Source organism: Tachysurus vachellii, chromosome 17 (assembly GCF_030014155.1).
Source record: "Tachysurus vachellii isolate PV-2020 chromosome 17, HZAU_Pvac_v1, whole genome shotgun sequence".
NCBI lineage: Eukaryota > Metazoa > Chordata > Actinopteri > Siluriformes > Bagridae > Tachysurus > Tachysurus vachellii.
In genome coordinates, this window is record NC_083476.1 from 1,636,219 (window position 1) to 1,657,183 (window position 20,965).

Consider the following 20,965-nt stretch of genomic DNA (forward strand, 5'->3'; position numbering starts at 1 on the left):
GTTCACTTTGGTGTGAACACACTGATTTCTTATAAAAGCACAGCACGTGTGTGAAGTCAGTGTGTGTGCGTGCGTGTGTGAAGTCAGTGTGTGTGCGTGCGTGTGTGAAGTCAGTGTGTGTGCGTGCGTGTGTGAAGTCAGTGTGTGTGCGTGCGTGTGTGAAGTCAGTGTGTGTGCGTGCGTGTGTGAAGTCAGTGTGTGTGTGCGTGCGTGTGTGAAGTCAGTGTGTGTGCGTGCGTGTGTGAAGTCAGTGTGTGCGTGCGTGTGTGAAGTCAGTGTGTGCGTGTGTGTGAAGTCAGTGTGTGTGCGTGTGTGTGTGTGTGAAGTCAGTGCGTGTGTGTGTGTGTGTGTGAAGTCAGTGCGTGTGTGTGTGTGTGTGTGAAGTCAGTGTGTGTGTGCGTGCGTGTGTGAAGTCAGTGTGTGCGTGCGTGTGTGAAGTCAGTGTGTGCGTGTGTGTGAAGTCAGTGTGTGTGCGTGTGTGTGTGTGTGAAGTCAGTGCGTGTGTGTGTGTGTGTGTGTGAAGTCAGTGCGTGTGTGTGTGTGTGTGTGTGTGTGAAGTCAGTGTGTGTGTGTGTGTGTGTGTGTGTGTGAAGTCTGTGTGTGAAGTCTGTGTGTGTGTGTGTGTGTGAAGTCAGTCTGTGCGCGTGTGTGTGTGTGAAGTCAGTGTGTGTGCGTGTGTGTGTGTGTGAAGTCAGTGTGTGTGCGTGTGTGTGAAGTCAGTGTGTGTGCGCGTGTGTGTGTGAAGTCAGTGTGTGTGTGTGTGTGTGAAGTCAGTGTGTGTGTGTGTGAAGTCAGTGTGTGTGTGTGTGAAGTCAGTGTGTGTGCGTGTGTGTGTGTGTGTGTGGTCAGTGTGTGTGTGTGTGGTCAGTGTGTGTGCGTGTGTGTGTGTGTGTGTGTGTGTGTGAAGTCAGTGTGTGTGTGTGTGAAGTCAGTGTGTGTGTGTGTGTGTGCGTGTGTGTGTGTGTGGTCAGTGCGTGTGCGTGTGTGTGTGTGTGTGTGTGTGTGTGTGTGTGTGTGTGTGAAGTCAGTGTGTGTGTGTGTGTGAAGTCAGTGTGTGTGTGTGTGTGAAGTCAGTGTGTGTGTGTGAAGTCAGTGTGTGTGTGTGAAGTCAGTGTGTGTGTGTGCGTGTGTGTGTGTGTGTGAAGTCTGTGTGTGTGTGTGGTCAGTGTGTGTGCGTGTGTGTGTGTGTGTGGTCAGTGTGTGTGCGTGTGTGTGTGAAGTCAGTGTGTGTGTGAAGTCAGTGTGTGAAGTCAGTGTGTGTGTGTGTGTGTGTGAAGTCAGTGCGTGTGTGTGTGTGTGTGTGTGTGAAGTCAGTGCGTGTGTGTGTGTGTGCGTGAAGTCAGTGTGTGTGCGTGTCAGTGTGTGTGCGTGTGTGTGTGTGTGTGTGTGTGTGAAGTCAGTGTGTGTGTGTGAAGTCAGTGTGTGTGTGTGAAGTCAGTGTGTGTGTGTGGTGAAGTCAGTGTGTGTGTGTGTGTGTGTGAAGTCAGTGTGTGTGTGTGTGAAGTCAGTGTGTGTGTGTGTGTGTGTGTGTGTGAAGTCAGTGTGTGTGTGTGTGAAGTCTGTGTGTGTGTGTGTGCGTGTCAGTGTGTGTGAAGTCAGTGTGTGCGCGTGTGTGTGTGTGTGTGAAGTCAGTGTGTGTGCGTGTGTATGAAGTCTGTGTGTGTGTGGTCAGTGTGTGTGCGTGTGTGTGTGAAGTCAGTGTGTGTGTGTGAAGTCTGTGTGTGTGTGTGTGTGAAGTCTGTGTGTGTGCGTGTGTGTGTGAAGTCTGTGTTTGTGTGTGTGAAGTCTGTGTTTGTGTGTGTGAAGTCTGTGTTTGTGTGTGTGAAGTCTGTGTTTGTGTGTGTGAAGTCTGTGTTTGTGTGTGTGAAGTCTGTGTTTGTGTGTGTGAAGTCTGTGTTTGTGTGTGTGAAGTCTGTGTGTGTGTTTGTGCGTGTGAAGTCTGTGTGTGTGTGTGTGTGTGTGTGTGTGTGATTACACTCAGTAGCTGCTCCTGTGCTGCATGCCGAGAGTCTTCCCGTTCTTATTCATCCCACAATCATGATTTTTCTGTCACTATGACGATTTCCTGACCTGTAAAACCCTGGTGTTTACTGGTGTGAGCTGCTGCGGCGGTGCTTTAGCGGGGGGGGGACTTACTGTTTCAGTGCGTCAGGCTATACAAGATTATTTATGTGACTCACTGTGGCAGCGGGGTCCAGATTCCTGGAACTAATTAGAGCGATTTATAATTTGTGTGTGTGTCTGTGTGTGTGTGTGTGTAAAGCTCTCACTCAGCATTCAAAGTTTCTGAGGCATCAATCTGTTTTTTGTTTTTGTTTTTCTATTTATTTGTTTGTTTGTTTGTTTTAAATCCAAAAATCTTCAGGCAGACGTGTGAATAATTATTAGGTTTAAACATTTTATGGAATCCTACCAAATGTTTGGATTGGTCATAAAACAGAAGCTCCAAACTGTAGTTCTGTCCTCCAGGGATCCCTGGTTTCTATGGTAACGGATCAGATTATATAGTACCATAAACAGAAGGAAGGAGTCTCCAGTCCCAGTCAGAGATGTCCATTAGAGCAGAACTTTTCCTTCATCTATGGCTCAAGAGAAGTTTTTTTGGGAAAGCTGCAAAGTTTCTGATTGGTTCAAGTCCATGAAGAAGTTAAGACAACTGGCCAGTCTTTGATCCCATGAGAACATGCAGGCATCTCAGCAAAAACTTCAGGCCTTGTGGACTTCTACGGTTCCTCTTGGAGCATTTTCTAAACATCTGAAGGTACTGGAGCATCAAAAAAAAAACCTTTGGTCCAAAATGTCTAGCTTGCTTACATCATTATGGTCTGAATGTCTGTACGTTAACAATCCAGGACTGATCTCCATCATCAGAAGATGGATGAAAAGCTTCTTTTGGAGGAATGTTCTCTGGGGAAAAAAAAGTATGAGGCTTTTAATCTGAGGATCATCTTCCGAAAACAGTGAAGTGTGGTGGTGTTTGTTATAGTGTCTCATCTGAGTTCCTGACTGAGTTCCTCAGTTCTGTCAGGAGGAACAGGCAGAATTTCCAGACTTCCTGCTCCGCCTCTCTCTCGTCTGTGATGGACGTTAATGTCTATCTGATCGTTTTGTTCCTGTTTTCGAACCAGCGACGGTTCTGGGGTCAGTCAGCAAACCTCGGTTACACCACGCCGCCCGAAAGGAATCTCCTCCGCTGTTATTCCGACTTCAGCATGCGTGATGGACAAACCCAAATATTATTCTTTCTCAGCTTCACGGCTGCTCGTGCTCCGAGCGTTTTCTGTAGACGTGTCGTCTGGCAGCTTTTTCCTTCATGGTTTTCTTGGTTTCTGGTTTAGTCTCTCCATCTCCTCACTCCTTCCTGAGCTTCCCTTATTTTCCTGTTACATGGATTACGCACTCGAGTACGGAAATTTGTTAGATTTTCTGTTTGACGACTCAATAAATAAATAAATAAATAAATAACTAAATAAATAATGGGAGGAAAGTATCAAAAAAAGGAAAGAAAAATAAAGCAAATGAAAAGAGAAAGAACAGAATGTTTGAGAAAAAGGAAAATAGTTTGTGTTTGTTTTCGTGTTTGTGTAGCTGTCTGTGTTTATGAGCGGGTGACAAAGTTTTGAGTTTTGTGTGTGTGTGTGTGTGTGTGTGTAATAGAGAGTATGTATGAGGTGGCGACAGTCTGTGTGCGTCTGTGTGTCTTTCTGTATTGTATATCAGTGAAGCTGAACCTCACCTGTAATTATTTATTACAATTCCTCGAGTTGCTGAACAGGAAATGAGGTTCTGATGGTGTACAGTGTTATTTTTTCCACATCACAGGAATCCCCGCCTAATTTCCTGTTCGAGTGTTAGTGCTTTATCCTCCACCCCTCCTCCGTGTGTGTCTGTCTGTGTGTCTGTCTGTCTGTGTGTCTGTCTGTGTGTGTCTGTCTGTGTGTGTCTGTCTGTGTGTGTCTGTCTGTGTGTGTCTGTCTGTGTGTGTCTGTCTGTGTGTGTCTGTCTGTGTGTGTCTGTCTGTGTGTGTCTGTCTGTGTGTGTCTGTCTGTGTGTGTCTGTCTGTGTGTGTCTGTCTGTGTGTGTCTGTCTGTGTGTGTCTGTGTGTGTCTGTCTGTGTGTGTGTTTGTGTGTGTCTGTGTGTGTCTGTGTGTGTCTGTGTGTGTGTCTGTGTGTGTGTCTGTGTGTGTCTGTGTGTGTGTCTGTGTGTGTGTCTGTGTGTGTGTCTGTGTGTCTCTGTCTGTGTGTCTCTGTCTGTGTGTCTCTGTCTGTGTGTGTCTGTCTGTGTGTGTGTCTGTCTGTGTGTGTGTGTGTGTGTGTGTGTGTGTTTGTCTGTCTGTGTGTGTGTGTGTGTGTCTGTGTGTGTGTCTGTGTGTGTGTCTGTGTGTCTGTGTCTGTCTGTGTGTGTCTGTCTGTGTGTGTATGTCTGTCTGTGTGTGTGTGTCTGTCTGTCTGTGTGTGTGTGTGTGTGTGTCTGTCTGTGTGTGTGTGTGTCTGTCTGTGTGTGTCTGTGTGTGTCTGTGTGTTTGTCTTTGTGTTTGTCTTTGTGTTTGTCTGTGTGTTTGTCTGTGTGTCTGTGTGTGTGTGTTTCTGTCTGTGTGTGTGTGTTTGTCTGTCTGTCTGTGCGTGTGTCTGTGCGTGTGTCTGTGCGTGTGTCTGTGCGTGTGTCTGTGCGTGTGTCTGTGCGTGTGTCTGTGCGTGTGTCTGTGCGTGTGTCTGTTAGGGAGAGCGAGGGAGACAGATATTCATGCTGCTTTACAAGTCTGGAGAGAGCTGGAGAGGTAGAGAAGTAAGGTGGGAGACAAAAGGAGAGAGAAAAGAGGATGGGGTAGGAGAGAGAGAGAGAATGGAGGGAAGCAGGAGAAAGAAGAAAGGACCGATAAAGAGAAGGGGGAGAAGAAGGGCGAGAGAGAGGGATGGAGGAGATGGAGGGAAGCTGGAGAGAGAAGAAAGGAGAAGGGAGAACAAGGGGGGGGGTCCTGTGTGTGTGTGTGTGTGTGTGTGTGTGTTTCAGCAGGAGCTTGTTAGCGTTAGTAACTACAGGTTTACGACACACTCGAGGAGTCCTAACATGGTTATTACAGTGTACTATAAAAACTAAAGGCTTTGGTGCTCGTCTAATAAACCTGTGGCTCTCGTTACTGCAGCACTTTTATTAATAACACAACGTTCAGTAAGTGTGTAATAAACACAGCAGTCTGACGTTATTCCTCCTGAAGCTCCTCTCTTTACCTTCTAAAGCTGGTAAAGATAAAAGTTGTTTGTGTGTCTGACCCGAGCCTCGGCAATTAAGACGTCCAACATCCTTCCTTTCTTCCTACCTTCCTTCTTTTTCTCCTCTTTTCTCTTTCCTTCTTTTAAGAAAAAGGGAAAAAGGAAGAAAAAGCAAATGAAACACAATAAATTAGAAATAAGAAATACGGTTGAATAAATAAGGGTAGGGCGTAAAAAATAATGAATAGAGGAATAAGATGGATAAAAAAAGGAAATGGGGATGAATGGGAGGGGAAAAATGAGAAGGAAACCGAAAACAAAACAGAATGGAAACTGTTCATGCATGATGAGAGAGAGAGAGAGGCAGCGAGGGAGGCAGCGAGAGAGGCAGCAAGGGAGGCAGCGAGGGAGGCAGCGAGGGAGGCAGCGAGAGAGAGAGAGGCAGCGAGAGAGAGAGGCAGCGAGAGAGGGAGGCAGCGAGAGAGGGAGGCAGCGAGAGAGGGAGGCAGAGAGAGAGGGAGGCAGCGAGGGAGGCAGCGAGGGAGGCAGCGAGGGAGGCAGCGAGGGAGCGAGAGAGAGAGGCAGCAAGAGAGGCAGCGAGAGGGAGGCAGAGAGAGGGCGAGAGAGAGCGAGCGAGAGGGCGAGAGAGAGAGAGAGCGAGCGAGAGAGAGCGAGAGGGCGAGAGAGAGAGAGGGCGAGGCAGTGAGCAAATCACAAATAAACTTTTTACAGAAGCCCCTGTGCAGTAGCTGTATACGTTTCACCTTTGACCTTTATTGTCTCTCAAGATGTTTTATGTTAGTTTATTATAGAGATGCTGCATGAGCACTGTGTTTAATCATAAATGAAGAGAACGTTCACGCACACACACACGCACAGACATGCACAGACACACACGCGCACAGACACACGCACACATGCACAGACACACGCACACATGCACACGCACGCACGCACGCATGCACAGACGCACGCACGCACAGACGCACGCACGCACAGACGCACGCACAGACACACGCACACACGCACACACGCACACACGCACACACGCACACACACACATGCACAGACACACGCGCGCACAGACACACACGCACACTCACACACATGCACAGACACACGCACACACACAAACACGCACACACATGCACAGACACACATGCACAAACACGCGCACAGAAGCACACACGCGCACACACATGCACAGACGCACACACATGCACAGACGAGCACGCACACACACGCACAGTCACACACAAACACGCCCACACATGCACAGACGCGCACACATGCACAGACACACGCACACACTCACACACATGCACAGACACACGCACACACAAACACGCACACATGCACAGACGCGCACACATGCACAGACGCGCACGCGCACACACGCACAGGCGCACACACACACACACACATGCACAGACACACGCACACACTCACACACATGCACAGACACACGCACAGGTACGACACGGTGGTTCAGCCTCATTTCCCCCCGTGTTTGTGTTTGGCACTGGACTGCACCAATCTGTTCTACAGATCAGGTGCTGTGTTGATGTGGGTGGAGCTTCATGCTTCATGGTCTCTAAGTGGCTCATTCTGACTTTTTTTTTTGTTGGTGGTGTTTTTGTGCTTCACTCTATTTACTTTGATGATCGTTTCTTACGGCATTTCCTTTTTCTCTCCATGATTGACGAGTGTAAAAGTAACGTTGTGTGTTAATCACAGTTTAGTGTAATCTATTTAAATAAGTCTGCACCTGCACCGCTATAGTCCGCCTTTTTAGTCCGAACCCACGGCGCTTTAGTCCCCCATTTTAGTCCCCCATGTTAGTTCGCACCCTCAGCGCCTTAATCCCCCCCCTATAGTCTGCACCCGTAGTGTTTTAATCCCCCCCTCTAGTCCGCATCTGTGGCGCTTTAATCCCCCGCTCTAGTCTGCACCCATAGCGCTTTAATCCCCTGCTCTAGTCCGCATCTGTGGCGTTTTAATCCCCCGCTCTAGTCCGCATCTGTGGCGCTTTAATCCCCCGCTCTAGTCCGCATCTGTGGCGTTTTAATCCCCCGCTCTAGTCCGCATCTGTGGCACTTTAATCCCCCGCTCTAGTCTGCACCCGTGGCGCTTTAATCCCCCGCTCTAGTCTGCACCCGTGGCGCTTTAATCCCCCGCTCTAGTCTGCACCCGTGGCGCTTTAATCCCCCGCTCTAGTCTGCACCCATGCCAGCTCCGATCTGTTCCGCACCCGCGCCGCTCTAATCTGCTCCCATGGTCTAGCTACAGTAAGCACTAAATCCTGTGTGTTTGTGTTTGTTTATTAAAACCTCTGGCTCTGGAGTGAGACCACTGGGTGTGAATCGTAACTTGCAGGTCGAAGTACTCGCGTTCCAATTCTCTTCATTTCTCTGAAGTATGATGTCATCCATCACTCGAAAGTCGGCTGGTTCTCCAGCGTTACGTTTCAACACGTCGTCCACAGCGTTGTGGCTCTCGCGTGCACATGGGCCGGATTTACAGGTTCAGCAGAACTCGTTTCACAATGCTGTGTCATAACTGTGAAGAAACAAAGACACGGTTTAGATAAACACACACACACACACACACACACACACAGTGATGCGCCTAGCTTCTTGAAGAAAAGCAAATAGATAAACAGCTTTCTGTAGTTAAAGTGTTAAGATCACATCTTGAATATTAGACTCTAATCAGTTTAGAACATCTGTATTTGAACACACACACATCTGTATTTGAACACACACACATCTGTATTTCCAGAATGTGCCTTAATTATATCGGACGCTGTTTTAGAAATAAATAGAATTTATCATTTCAGTTTATTTTTGTGTTTGTAAATGAGAGTCTTGAGTAATAGAAGTAAAGCAGTGGTGTGTGTGTGTGTGTGTGTGTGTGTGTGTGTGTGTGTGTTTCAGACCCTATGCACACACACAGGAGTTATCAGAGTGACTACAGCTCATCCAGTGAGAGTCCATCAGTAACATCATCAGACCCAGACTACAGACATGGTGAGGCTCTGTCTGTGTCTCTCTGTCTGTCTCTCTCTCTGTCTGTGTCTCTCTGTCTGTCTCTCTCTCTGTCTGTGTCTGTGTGTGTCTCTCTGTCTGTGTCTCTCTGTCTCTGTGTCTCTCTGTCTGTGTCTCTCTGTCTGTGTCTGTGTCTCTCTCTCTGTCTGTGTCTCTCTGTCTCTGTGTCTCTCTCTGTTTGTGTCTCTCTCTCTCTCTCTCTCTCTGTCTGTCTGTCTGTCTCTCTGTCTCTGTGTTTCTCTCTGTTTGTGTCTCTCTGTCTCTCTCTCTCTCTCTCTCTCTCTCTCTCTCTGTCTCTCTGTCTGTGTCTCTCTGTCTCTGTGTCTCTGTGTGTCTCTCTCTCTGTCTGTCTCTGTCTGTGACTCTCTCTCTCTCTGTCTGTGTCTCTGTCTGCCTGTGTCTCTCTCTCTCTCTCTCTCTCTCTCTCTCTCTCTCTCTCTCTCTCTCTCTCTCTCTCTCTGTCTGTGTCTCTCTGTCTCTCTCTCTCTCTCTCTCTCTCTCTCTCTCTGTCTGTGTCTCTCTCTCTCTCTCTCTCTCTCTGTCTGTCTCTCTCTCTCTCTCTCTCTCTCTCTCTCTCTCTGTCTGTCTGTCTCTCTCTCTGTGTGTGTGTCTCTCCCTCTGTGTTTATAAATTGTATAAATGGCTTACTACTGAATGGATGGATTGATAAGTAGATGTATAGATGACAAATAAGTGAATAGGCAATTGGATAGATAGATAGATAGATAGATAGATAGATAGATAGATAGATAGATAGATAAGTCAAATGATGAATGAATAAATGGATGGATAAATAACTAGGTGAGTAGATGGATGCATAAACGTATAAACGGATCAGAAGATATTTAAGCGTATAATGTATGTAAGAAGAGTGTATGATGCTGTAGATGGATGGATGGATGGATGGATATAGTGAATAGATGGATGTAAGGCTAAGTGAATAGTGATGTCTGTATGATGTCATGTTCAGTAGTCATCTGGTCTCCTGGAGCTGCTCGCTTTTCCATTTTCCCACAAAGTATTTTGGCTTCCTCTCCCCCCCCCCCCTTTATTTTCACCTCCTCACCACAGTTCAGCATCATCAGACAGTTCAAGGGATTTAATGCCTCGTTGTTTCTGCTCCACCTCATCAATATCTTTATCTTCTCTGATGTAGCTAAGAGAACGGAGGAGCTGCGGCGCTTCAGTTCACAGGTGGGATTGTCTGAGAACGACGGTGTGACATCCAGACACAGGTACTGTCCCCAACACACACACACACACACACACACGTCCATCCTGTGCTTTATAATGCTGCTTTATTCAGTAAGATAATGACAGTGTTGCTGCTCTAACAACCACACCTCAGTCAGATTAAACTAATCGCTCAATTGATCTCCGTCTAATTGCCCCCAGGGTCAACAAATGAGTCATCCGTTAACACAAAGTAGTTTAATGGTTAACGACCTGCTGCTTTAACGAGGTCAGAACTTGTTTAATGGACGAGGAAAAAAGGATGATTTTTGCGTTGTGTAGTTTTTCATTAAAACAAAACATTCCAGTGAAGAATATAATATTTAATATTTTCATAATTACGCACTGGATTATTGTTTAACAGCAATAATAATAATAATAATAATAATAATAATAATAATAATAATAACGAAGTATTTAAAACAACTCGTGCAATAAGAGAAATTTTGAAAAAAGTGCAATACGTCTGTTAGCGTAACTATTTACTCGTGGTCTCTTTTTTTCTTCTCTGTATTTATACATAGTGTTGTGTGTGTGTGTGTGTGTGTGTGTGTGTGTGTGTATACTGTATATTATATTATCTCTGTATTCTTTTTATATATCTGCATTTCTGTCTCTTTGCTGCTGTAACAGAGAAATTTCCAGAGAAGGTTGATCTTATCTTATTCTTCTTATAACACAGCCATATAAGATAAGTAATAAATAAGAAAAACTTAAAATAATCGATTTCTATTAAAGAAAACTAATCCTGCAACAGTCACTGATCGTTTTCCTGTAACAACATTAAGTGTTTCACTGCGTTTCATTAGTCATTATTTGTCCATTATTTCATTGTTAAGTTCTCTCTAAAGCCGCCCGACTCGTCCGATCGTCCGGTTTCGAGCGTCTCCGCTGTATAAACTCCACTTTATCTCCACTTCCTTCTCGGCCCTGACAGCAGCAGGTCACACGCTGGTTAACTTTTGACCCGCAGGCTGATTCGTTCACATGAGTGTTTTACACGCTGGGACAAAAATGTTGTCCACAATGTGGTTTAACCTGTGAGTGTTTTCGTGAGTAAAGTGCTTTCACACGAGCGATAGGATCTCCGCCTGATCGTCTGATCGCTAGCGAGAATGACATCACTGAACTCTGGATCTGTTTCAGAAAAAGTGCCATCTGTGCTTTCATTGGAATCCTTCTGAAATGTAGATGTGGGTTAAAAAACAATCCACATTCTTTTCTGCTTCACTAAAAGTGATTTATTGTTTATTTACAGAGTTTCTGTGTTTAATGTTTTCTGAACCCAAAAAAAAAAAAAACGTTGGAGTTTTACTTCCATCTGTTATTTACACTCCTGTAATTTATTAAGAAAAGGATTTGGCTGTTAGAGTCTACTTTGTGTTTATTCTTATATGTTTACATAAATATAATTTTTCATTTTTATTTATCTCTGTTTTGTTTGTTTGTTTGTTTGTTTGTTATTGCATTTCAATGTTAATGTATTTAGAATGTTTTCTAAACCAAGACATTATGACCTGCTTTCTGTTTTTTTTTTTTTTGTTGTTTTTTTTTTTGTTATTGTTTTTTAACATATATATATATATATATATATATATATATATATATATATGTATATATATATGTATATATATATATGTATATATATATACATATATATATATATATATACATATATGTGTGTGTGTTAAAATATATAATATATTATTTTATTATTATTATTTTATATAATATATTAAATGTTTATTTTCTTCAAAATATTTTTTTAAAATATTCATTTACATCTAAATATTTTGGGAAATATTTATTTATTTATTTATTTATTTATTTGCAACATTTGTTGCAGGACAATAGCAACTTTTGTCATTAATATATGTTTACATAAATATCATTTTTTATTTTTGTTTGTTTGTTTGTTTGTTAGTGTATTTTGCATTTCAATGTTAATGTTTTCTAAACCAAGACATTATGACCTGCTTTCTGTTTTTGTTTGTTTTTGTTTTGTTTTTTTACATATATATTTTTTTTATTTTGTAAATAATTTTGTTTATTTACTTCAAAATATTTTTTAAAAATATTTATTCATTCATCTAAATATTTTATTTATTTGTTTGTTTGTTTGTTTGTTTGTTTATTTGACATTTGTTGGAGGACAATAGCAATTTTGTCATTAATATATGACGTTATTTATGACTTTTTTAAACCCACTATTGAAAGAGAGAGTAGAACTAAAAATAGAAGGAAAGAGAAGACAGTGTTAGTGACCATAATAAATGAATAAAGAGAACACTGACAGGACAAATGAACAGTTTAGCGCGGTGTCCAGCAGGCGTGCGGCTAACAGGCTCTGGTTTGAGTTGAAAGCTGCTGCTCGCAGTGTTGGGAAAAGGTGTGTTGGGAAAAGTGTCAGCCTGAAAGGTGTAATTAGGAATCCTTGGATCTGAGCGCTTAATAACTCCAGGGTGTTTCCTGCCTCCTGACTCTGTGTTCCCTCGCTCCCTCTGATGGTAGGATGTATGATGTGGGGCAGGAGGAGGCGTTCAGGACGGAACTGCTGATGTCCAGGCCTGAGGACGGGATGCGGAGACTTCAGACCCAACTCTCCCGCTCCAACCTTTACCCCGGTGACGAGCCGCGGGCTTCCATTAACGACCTGCGAGAGGCCATGAAGAGCAGCATGATGGACATCAGCGGGCGCAAGGCCAAGGTGAGAGATCTGGTCAAAGGGGCAGATTTTGTGGCTCTAACCACAAACTTCAGAACTGCATTTGTGTGTGTGTGTGTGTGAGACACTGTGTGTGACAGTGTGTGACAGTGTGTATGTGTGTGACCGTGTGTGTGTGTGTGTGACCGTGTGTGTGTGTGTGACCGTGTGTGTGTGTGTGACCGTGTGTGTGTGTGTGACCGTGTGTGTGTGTGTGACCGTGTGTGTGTGTGACCGTGTGTGTGTGTGTGACCGTGTGTGTGTGTGTGACCGTGTGTGTGTGTGTGACCGTGTGTGTGTGTGTGACCGTGTGTGTGTGTGTGACCGTGTGTGTGTGACCGTGTGTGTGGTGTGACCGTGTGTGTGGTGTGTGACCGTGTGTGTGTTGTGTGGACCGTGTGTATGTGTGTGAACCGTGTGTATGTGTGTGACCGTGTGTATGTGTGTGACCGCGTGTGTGTGTGTGACAGTGTGTGTGTGTGTGACCGTGTGTGTGACCGTGTGTGTGTGTGTGACCGTGTGTGTGTGTGTGACCGTGTGTGTGTGTGTGACCGTGTGTGTGTGTGACCGTGTGTGTGTGTGACCGTGTGTGTGTGTGACCGTGTGTGTGTGTGTGACCGTGTGTGTGTGTGTGACCGTGTGTGTGTGTGTGACCGTGTGTGTGTGTGACCGTGTGTGTGTGTGTGACCGTGTGTGTGTGTGTGTGACCGTGTGTGTGTGTGTGACCGTGTGTGTGTGTGACCGTGTGTGTGTGTGTGTGTGACCGTGTGTGTGTGTGTGTGACCGTGTGTGTGTGTGTGACCGTGTGTGTGTGTGTGACCGTGTGTGTGTGTGTGTGTGACCGTGTGACCGTGTGTGTGTGTGTGTGTGACCGTGTGTGTGTGTGTGTGTGACCGTGTGTGACCGTGTGTGTGTGTGTGTGTGTGTGTGTGACCGTGTGTGTGTGTGACCGTGTGTGTGTGTGTGTGACCTTGTGTGTGTGACCGTGTGTGTGTGTGTGTGACCGTGTGTGACCGTGTGTGTGACCGTGTGTGACCGTGTGTGTGTGTGTGACCGTGTGTGTGTGTGTGTGTGACCGTGTGTGTGTGTGTGACCGTGTGTGTGTGTGTGTGTGTGACCGTGTGTGTGTGTGTGTGTGACCGTGTGTGTGTGTGTGTGACCGTGTGTGTGTGTGTGACCGTGTGTGTGTGTGTGACCGTGTGTGTGTGTGTGACCGTGTGTGTGTGTGTGTGACCGTGTGTGTGTGTGTGTGACCGTGTGTGTGTGTGTGTGACCGTGTGTGTGTGTGTGTGACCGTGTGTGTGTGTGTGTGACCGTGTGTGTGTGTGTGTGTGACCGTGTGTGTGTGTGTGACCGTGTGTGTGTGTGTGTGTGACCGTGTGTGTGTGTGTGTGTGACCGTGTGTGTGTGTGTGTGTGACCGTGTGTGTGTGTGTGTGTGACCGTGTGTGTGTGTGACCGTGTGTGTGTGTGACCGTGTGTGTGACCGTGTGTGTGTGTGACCGTGTGTGTGTGTGTGTGTGTGTGACCGTGTGTGTGTGTGTGTGTGTGACCGTGTGTGTGTGTGTGTGTGTGACCGTGTGTGTGTGTGTGTGTGACCGTGTGTGTGTGTGTGTGTGACCGTGTGTGTGTGACCGTGTGTGTGTGTGTGTGTGACCGTGTGTGTGTGACCGTGTGTGTGTGTGTGTGTGACCGTGTGTGTGTGTGTGTGACCGTGTGTGTGTGTGTGTGTGTGTGTGTGTGTGTGTGTGTGTGTGACCGTGTGTGTGTGTGTGTGACCGTGTGTGTGTGTGTGTGTGTGTGACCGTGTGTGTGTGTGTGTGTGTGACCGTGTGTGTGTGTGTGTGTGTGACCGTGTGTGCGTGTGTGTGTGTGTGTGACCGTGTGTGCGTGTGTGTGTGTGTGTGACCGTGTGTGTGTGTGTGTGACCGTGTGTGTGTGTGTGTGACCGTGTGTGTGTGTGTGTGTGTGTGACCGTGTGTGTGTGTGTGTGACCGTGTGTGTGTGTGTGTGTGTGTGTGACCGTGTGTGTGTGTGTGTGTGTGACCGTGTGTGTGTGTGTGTGTGTGACCGTGTGTGTGTGTGTGTGTGTGACCGTGTGTGTGTGTGTGTGACCGTGTGTGTGTGTGTGTGTGTGTGTGTGACAGTGTGTGTGTGTGTGTGTGTGTGTGTGTGACCGTGTGTGTGTGTGTGTGTGACCGTGTGTGTGTGTGTGTGACAGTGTGTGTGTGTGTGACAGTGTGTGTGTGTGTGTGTGACAGTGTGTGTGTGTGTGTGACAGTGTGTGTGTGTGTGTGTGTGTGTGACCGTGTGTGTGTGTGTGTGTGTGTGTGACCGTGTGTGTGTGTGTGTGACCGTGTGTGTGTGTGTGTGACCGTGTGTGTGTGTGTGTGTGTGTGACCGTGTGTGTGTGTGTGTGTGTGTGACCGTGTGTGTGTGTGTGTGTGTGTGACCGTGTGTGTGTGTGTGTGTGTGACCGTGTGTGTGTGTGTGTGACCGTGTGTGTGTGTGTGTGACAGTGTGTGTGTGTGTGTGTGTGTGACAGTGTGTGTGTGTGTGTGACAGTGTGTGTGTGTGTGTGTGTGTGTGACCGTGTGTGTGTGTGTGTGTGTGTGTGACCGTGTGTGTGTGTGTGTGACCGTGTGTGTGTGTGTGTGACCGTGTGTGTGTGTGTGTGTGTGTGACCGTGTGTGTGTGTGTGTGTGTGTGACCGTGTGTGTGTGTGTGTGTGTGACCGTGTGTGTGTGTGTGTGACCGTGTGTGTGTGTGTGACCGTGTGTGTGTGTGTGTGTGTGTGACATGTGTGTGTGTGTGTGACACTGTGTGTGTGTGTGTGACACTGTGTGTGACTGTGTGACACTGTGTGTGACTGTGTGACACTGTGTGTGACTGTGTGACACTGTGTGTGACTGTGTGACACTGTGTGTGTCTGTGTGACACTGTGTGTGACTGTGTGACACTGTGTGTGACTGTGTGACACTGTGTGTGTGTGTGACACTGTGTGTGACTGTGTGACACTGTGTGTGACTGTGTGACACTGTGTGTGTGTGTGACACTGTGTGTGACTGTGTGACACTGTGTGTGACTGTGTGACACTGTGTGTGAGTGTGTGACACTGTGTGTGTGTGTGACACTGTGTGTGTGTGTGTGACACTGTGTGTGTGTGTGTGACACTGTGTGTGACTGTGTGACACTGTGTGTGACTGTGTGTGACTGTGTGACACTGTGTGTGACTGTGTGTGACTGTGTGACACTGTGTGTGACTGTGTGACACTGTGTGTGACTGTGTGACACTGTGTGTGTCTGTGTGTGACTGTGTGACACTGTGTGTGTGTGACACTGTGTGTGTGTGTGTGACACTGTGTGTGTGTGTGTGTGACACTGTGTGTGACTGTGTGACACTGTGTGTGACTGTGTGTGACTGTGTGACACTGTGTGTGACAGTGTGTGACACTGTGTGACAGTGTGTGACACTGTGTGTGAGTGTGTGACACTGTGTGTGTGTGTGTGTGTGTGTGTGTGTGACACTGTGTGTGTGTGACACTGTGTGTGTGTGACACTGTGTGACACTGTGTGTGACTGTGTGACACTGTGTGTGACTGTGTGACACTGTGTGTGACTGTGTGACACTGTGTGTGACTGTGTGACACTGTGTGTGACTGTGTGACACTGTGTGTGTGTGACACTGTGTGTGAGTGTGAGTGTGGTTGGTCTGATATTATATTTGTTATATATTGATATTATTTACGTTCCTATGTTATTTCCCCTGCAGAATTTTTTTGGTCCTGAGTTTGCGAAGATGTCGACGGAGCCGTGTGTGGTTCTGAATGTTCCCTCTTCTATAATGGTAATGAGCAGAAATTTGCATATATTTGCATGTTTTGCCTTTAGGAAGATGATGATGATTTTATTGTTGGACGTGTTATTGGTCCTTCCACTGAGTGTAATGTGTGTGTGTGTGTGTGTGTGTGTGTGTGTGTGTAGAATAAGCGTGGGAAGGTGGAGGAGAGCCTGCGGAAGGTGTTTGTGGTGTTGCTGAACGGTCAGAAGCTGGAGGTGAGCTGTGACGTGAAGGCGGTGTGTAAGGACGTGTTGGACATGGTGATAGCTCACGTGGGTCTGGTGGAACATCACCTGTTTGGCCTGGCGTACCTTAAAGGTGAGAAAAGTGACTTTTATTTTAGTTTCTGTCCATCAGTCTGTTGCTCGTTAGCTCTGACTTCATTTCATCTTTTTTCCCTAGACGACGAGTTCTTCTTTATCGACTCCGAAGGTAAAATCTCGAAGGCGGCTCCAGACGGCTGGAAAGAAGATCCGAAGAAGCGGAAAACGGACGTCAACTTCACTTTGTTCCTGCGCATCAAGTTCTTCCACGACGACGTTAGCTTTATTCAGTATGTCACCAGGATGCGTCCGGTCGTGTCGGTGTTCACTCTTGTGTTTAGAAATGATTTCAGGATTTTCTCACGTTTATCAAACATGAAAATTCGGGGCTTTTCTGACCAAAAGTATTGGCACCCCGTGCCAGGTGTACAGGCACCTCTGCACATTTGACAGCTCTCTGATTTTTATTATTATAATTTTTTTAATTGATATCTCCCCCCCCCACACACACACACACACACACACACGTGCTGAATGAATCTTATTTGTTTATTTATTTATTCCTGCCCCACCCAAGGCACCCCATGACCAAGCACCAGTATTACCTGCAGTTGCGGAAGGATCTTCTGGAGGAGCGAATGCGCTGCAATATGGAGAACGTGATGATTTTGGCGTCCCTGGCCCTGCAGGCTGAGATCGGAGACTACCAGCCCGAGGTACAAACATCATGATCGATCCACAGTCTGATGTAGGGTGGAGTGCATAAGTATTTACCCCCTTGAACTGTTCCACTTTTTATCATGAATCAAAAGTGAAATAAGATTCAGAGAATACGAATATCTCTGGAATATCAGACTGTAAGGCGATTAAATCACGCTTGTTTTGATGATTCGGTTTCTCTCAGCTCCATGGGAAGACGTATTTCAGGACAGAACATTATCTTCCTGCTCATATAATGGAGAAGCTGGACCAAAGCTCTATGAAGGAGGAACTCTCCAAACTGCACAGCAACTATTATGGAGCCAAAGAGGATGAGGCCGAGTTTGAGTTCCTTAAGGTAGGGGTGTGTGTGTGTGTTAGGTGTAGGGGTGTGTGTGTGTGTTAGGTGTAGGGGTGTGTAGGGGTGTGTGTGTGTGTGTTAGGTGTAGGGGGGTGTGTGTGTGTGTGTTAGGTGTAGGGGTTTGTGTGTGTGTGTCTGTGTGTGTGTTAGGTGTAGGGGTTTGTGTGTGTGTGTCTGTGTGTGTGTTAGGTGTAGGGGAGTGTGTGTTAGGTGTAGGGGGTTGTGTGTGTGTGTGTGTGTGTGTGTTAGGTGTAGGGGTTTGTGTGTGTCTGTGTGTGTTAGGTGTAGGGGAGTGTGTGTTAGGTGTAGGGGTGTGTGTGTGTGTGTGTTAGGTGTAGGGGTGTGTGTGTTAGGTGTAGGGGGTTGTGTGTGTGTGTGTGTGTGTTTAGGTGTAGGGGTTTGTGTGTGTCTGTGTGTGTTAGGTGTAGGGGTGTGTGTGTTAGGTGTAGGGGGTTGTGTGTGTGTGTGTGTGTGTGTTAGGTGTAGGGGTTTGTGTGTGTCTGTGTGTGTTAGGTGTAGGGGAGTGTGTGTTAGGTGTAGGGGTGTGTGTGTGTTAGGTGTAGGGGTGTGTGTGTGTTAGGTGTAGGGGTGTGTGTGTGAGGTGTAGGGGTTTGTGGGTGTGTGTGTTAGGTGTAGGGGTGTGTGTGTTAGGTGTAGGGGTGTGTGTGTTAGGTGTAGGGGTGTGTGTGTTAGGTGTAGGGGTGTGTGTGTTAGGTGTAGGGGTGTGTGTGTTAGGTGTAGGGGTGTGTGTGTTAGGTGTAGGGGTGTGTGTGTTAGGTGTAGGGGTGTGTGTGTTAGGTGTAGGGGTGTGTGTGTTAGGTGTAGGGGTGTGTGTGTTAGGTGTAGGGGTGTGTGTGTTAGGTGTAGGGGTGTGTGTGGGTGTTAGGTGTAGGGGTGTGTGTGGGTGTTAGGTGTAGGGGTGTGTGTGGGTGTTAGGTGTGTGTGTGTGTGTGTGTGTGTGTGTGTGTGTGTGTACTGAGAGCGTCGAGAGCTCTGAGTCTTTATTTTATTCAGAAGCTGCTCAAAGCCAATTATTTTAAAATAATCATCAGAAACTCGGATTGAAAAGAAGCTTGAAATACTGTTTTATTTTAAAGCTGTATTGTTCTGGATTTGTACAGAACTGCATTCTTTTTTTTTTTTTTTTTTTTTTTTTACTTTTTCAGTCTTGAACGATATATTTTTGTATTTTTGTCTAGTCTTACACAACATATTTCACACATGGATATTTGTTCAACCGTAATGAAGTGCTTTAGAAATGTAGAGTTTCAGTTCAATTTACCGTCGTTTGTTAACCAGGGTTTGGTTTTAGAGCTCCCTCTGGTGGCTATATGTCTGCTCACACCCTCATCACTCAACACTGTCGATACCTTCTGTAGGATTTAAGTGTTGAGGCTCTGAGCAACACGTCATTGGGGTTAACCTGCTATTTATTTATACGGTTCATGTTCTAAATTGGGTCGAATCGGATTTAATGGTTTTAGTGTCTGTCTGCGTGCCGTAGGTGAGTCAGCGGCTGACGGAGTACGGCGTTCATTTCCACCGCGTGCTGCCAGAGAAAAGATCTCAGACAGGAATCCAGATGGGAGTCTCCTCCAAAGGCATCCAGATCTTTGAGGTACTGAACGGAAACCGAACGTCGGCGCTGAGGTTCCCCTGGAGAGAGACCAAGAAGAGCTCCTTCACCGTAAGAGCTGCATGTTCCACACAATACACACACACACAATACACACAATACACACACACACGGTCCTCAACTCACAGCTAAAGAGTAAAGAATAAAGAATGACTAGGTCAAAGAAAGATCTAAAGGATATTGTTGTGTGTTTATTTGGATATTCGGCTGCTGAATAACACGCATCAGAAACGTTTTACAGGAGTGTGTGTGTGTGTGTGTGTGTGTGTGTGTGTGTGTGTGTGTGTGTCCAGAAAAAGAAGATTTGTCTGCAGAACTCATCAGATGGTATCAAACACGTGTTCCAGACGGACACTCAGAAGACGTGTCAGTATCTTCTCCAGCTGTGTTTAGAGCAGTACAAATTCCACCAGCAGATGAAAACACGGCAGAACAACCAGGAGCAGCAGGAGCTCGGTATCAACACCTTCATCTCCTCATTCCCTCATCTATACCTCCACCTTCACTCCTTCATCCTCACATTCATTCTGTTTTTCTCTTTATTTCTCTCTCCTTGTAGAAAACTCTCCTCTGAACCTGCTCCAGTACCCTGTGGGTCCTGAAAGCCTGGGCAGGGCCGTTAGCTTAGCCAGCCTGGCAGCTAGCACTACAGCGAGCACCCGCTCTAACCCAGACAGCTTGAAGAGGATGTTGAGCTCAGAAGATCGAACGTTTCCTTCCTTCAGTGCAAACTCCAGTTCCAGGATGAAGAGCCGCTCACATCACAACCTGGGCAAGCTGCCCGAGGCTCCTGAGCACCGGGGGGCGCCGTTTACCTCTGTACACCAGCGCGCTAGCTCCGATACCGACTCCATCGCTGTTCATGGACAACAGGAGAGGTGAGAAAACTGAGGACTGATTTCATCTCAACATTCTGACAGTCAGTCGCTCCGAATAAAAGAAAGAATTAAACAGGACTAAACAAGTCTCTATTGTCGTTCTTTTCTGCAGCGCCTTCAGGTCCATGGGTCACGCCGACGCTTTGAGCTGGAGTCCAAAACACCTGAAGAAGGATTCAGACACGTCGTCCTGTGAGGAGAGCGGAGCGGCGTACGCTGAAGGTCTGAAATAATCCACTTTAAATAACACTGGTTTATTAAATTACTAAACATTTAGTAGTGTTTTATTAATTATTCTGTAATGAGAGGAAACATGTTCCTAAAGCTCTGTGTGTCTGTGTGTGTGTCTGTGTGTGTGTCTGTGTGTGTGTCTGTGTGTGTGTCTGTGTGTGTGTGTCTGTGTGTGTGTCTGTGTGTGTGTCTGTGTGTGTGTCTGTGTGTGTGTCTGTGTGTGTGTCTGTGTGTGTGTCTGTGTGTGTGTCTGTGTGTGTGTGTCTGTGTGTGTGTCTGTGTGTGTGTCTGTGTGTGTGTCTGTGTGTGTGTCTGTGTGTGTGTCTGTGTGTGTGTCTGTCTGTGTGTGTGTGTCTGTCTGTGTGTGTCTGTCTGTGTGTGTGTGTCTGTCTGTGTGTGTGTGTCTGTCTGTGTGTGTGTGTCTGTGTGTCTGTCTGTGTGTGTGTGTCTGTCTGTGTGTGTGTGTCTGTCTGTGTGTGTGTGTCTGTCTGTGTGTGTGTGTGTGTGTCTGTGTGTGTGTGTGTCTGTGTGTGTCTGTCTGTGTGTGTGTGTGTCTGTCTGTGTGTGTGTGTGTCTGTCTGTGTTTGTGTGTCTGTCTGTGTGTATGTGTGTCTGTATGTGTGTGTGTATGTGTGTATCTGTGTGTGTCTGTCTGTGTGTATGTCTGTGTGTATGTCTGTCTGTATGTGTGTCTGTATGTGTGTCTGTATGTGTGTGTGTATGTGTGTTTGTCTGTCTGTCCACCACCACGTTCTCATCAGGAGGAATTGCTGGTAAGATTTAACTTTGTATTGTTTATCTTGTTTTTATTACATTATAAGAACAAAGAAATACAGAATAAAGTTTAAAGTTAAAACTAAAT

At 46.2% G+C, this 20,965-nt stretch overlaps 1 protein-coding gene across 3 annotated transcripts in view; it reads left to right on the plus strand.

Annotated features, from left to right (window-relative positions):
* ptpn13 (protein tyrosine phosphatase non-receptor type 13) overlaps positions 1 to 20,965 on the plus strand; it is a 65,925-nt gene that overhangs the window by 24,314 nt on the left and 20,646 nt on the right. For all 3 annotated transcript variants that reach the window (XM_060891718.1, XM_060891719.1, XM_060891720.1), the window contains exons 8-19: positions 8,148 to 8,240; positions 9,415 to 9,493; positions 12,003 to 12,198; positions 15,967 to 16,041; positions 16,179 to 16,353; positions 16,438 to 16,588; positions 16,876 to 17,014; positions 17,203 to 17,355; positions 18,863 to 19,045; positions 19,288 to 19,450; positions 19,554 to 19,872; positions 19,985 to 20,094. In XM_060891718.1, the coding sequence (XP_060747701.1) occupies positions 8,148 to 8,240; positions 9,415 to 9,493; positions 12,003 to 12,198; positions 15,967 to 16,041; positions 16,179 to 16,353; positions 16,438 to 16,588; positions 16,876 to 17,014; positions 17,203 to 17,355; positions 18,863 to 19,045; positions 19,288 to 19,450; positions 19,554 to 19,872; positions 19,985 to 20,094 (1,836 nt within the window). The remainder of the gene's footprint in view (positions 1 to 8,147; positions 8,241 to 9,414; positions 9,494 to 12,002; positions 12,199 to 15,966; positions 16,042 to 16,178; positions 16,354 to 16,437; positions 16,589 to 16,875; positions 17,015 to 17,202; positions 17,356 to 18,862; positions 19,046 to 19,287; positions 19,451 to 19,553; positions 19,873 to 19,984; positions 20,095 to 20,965) is intronic.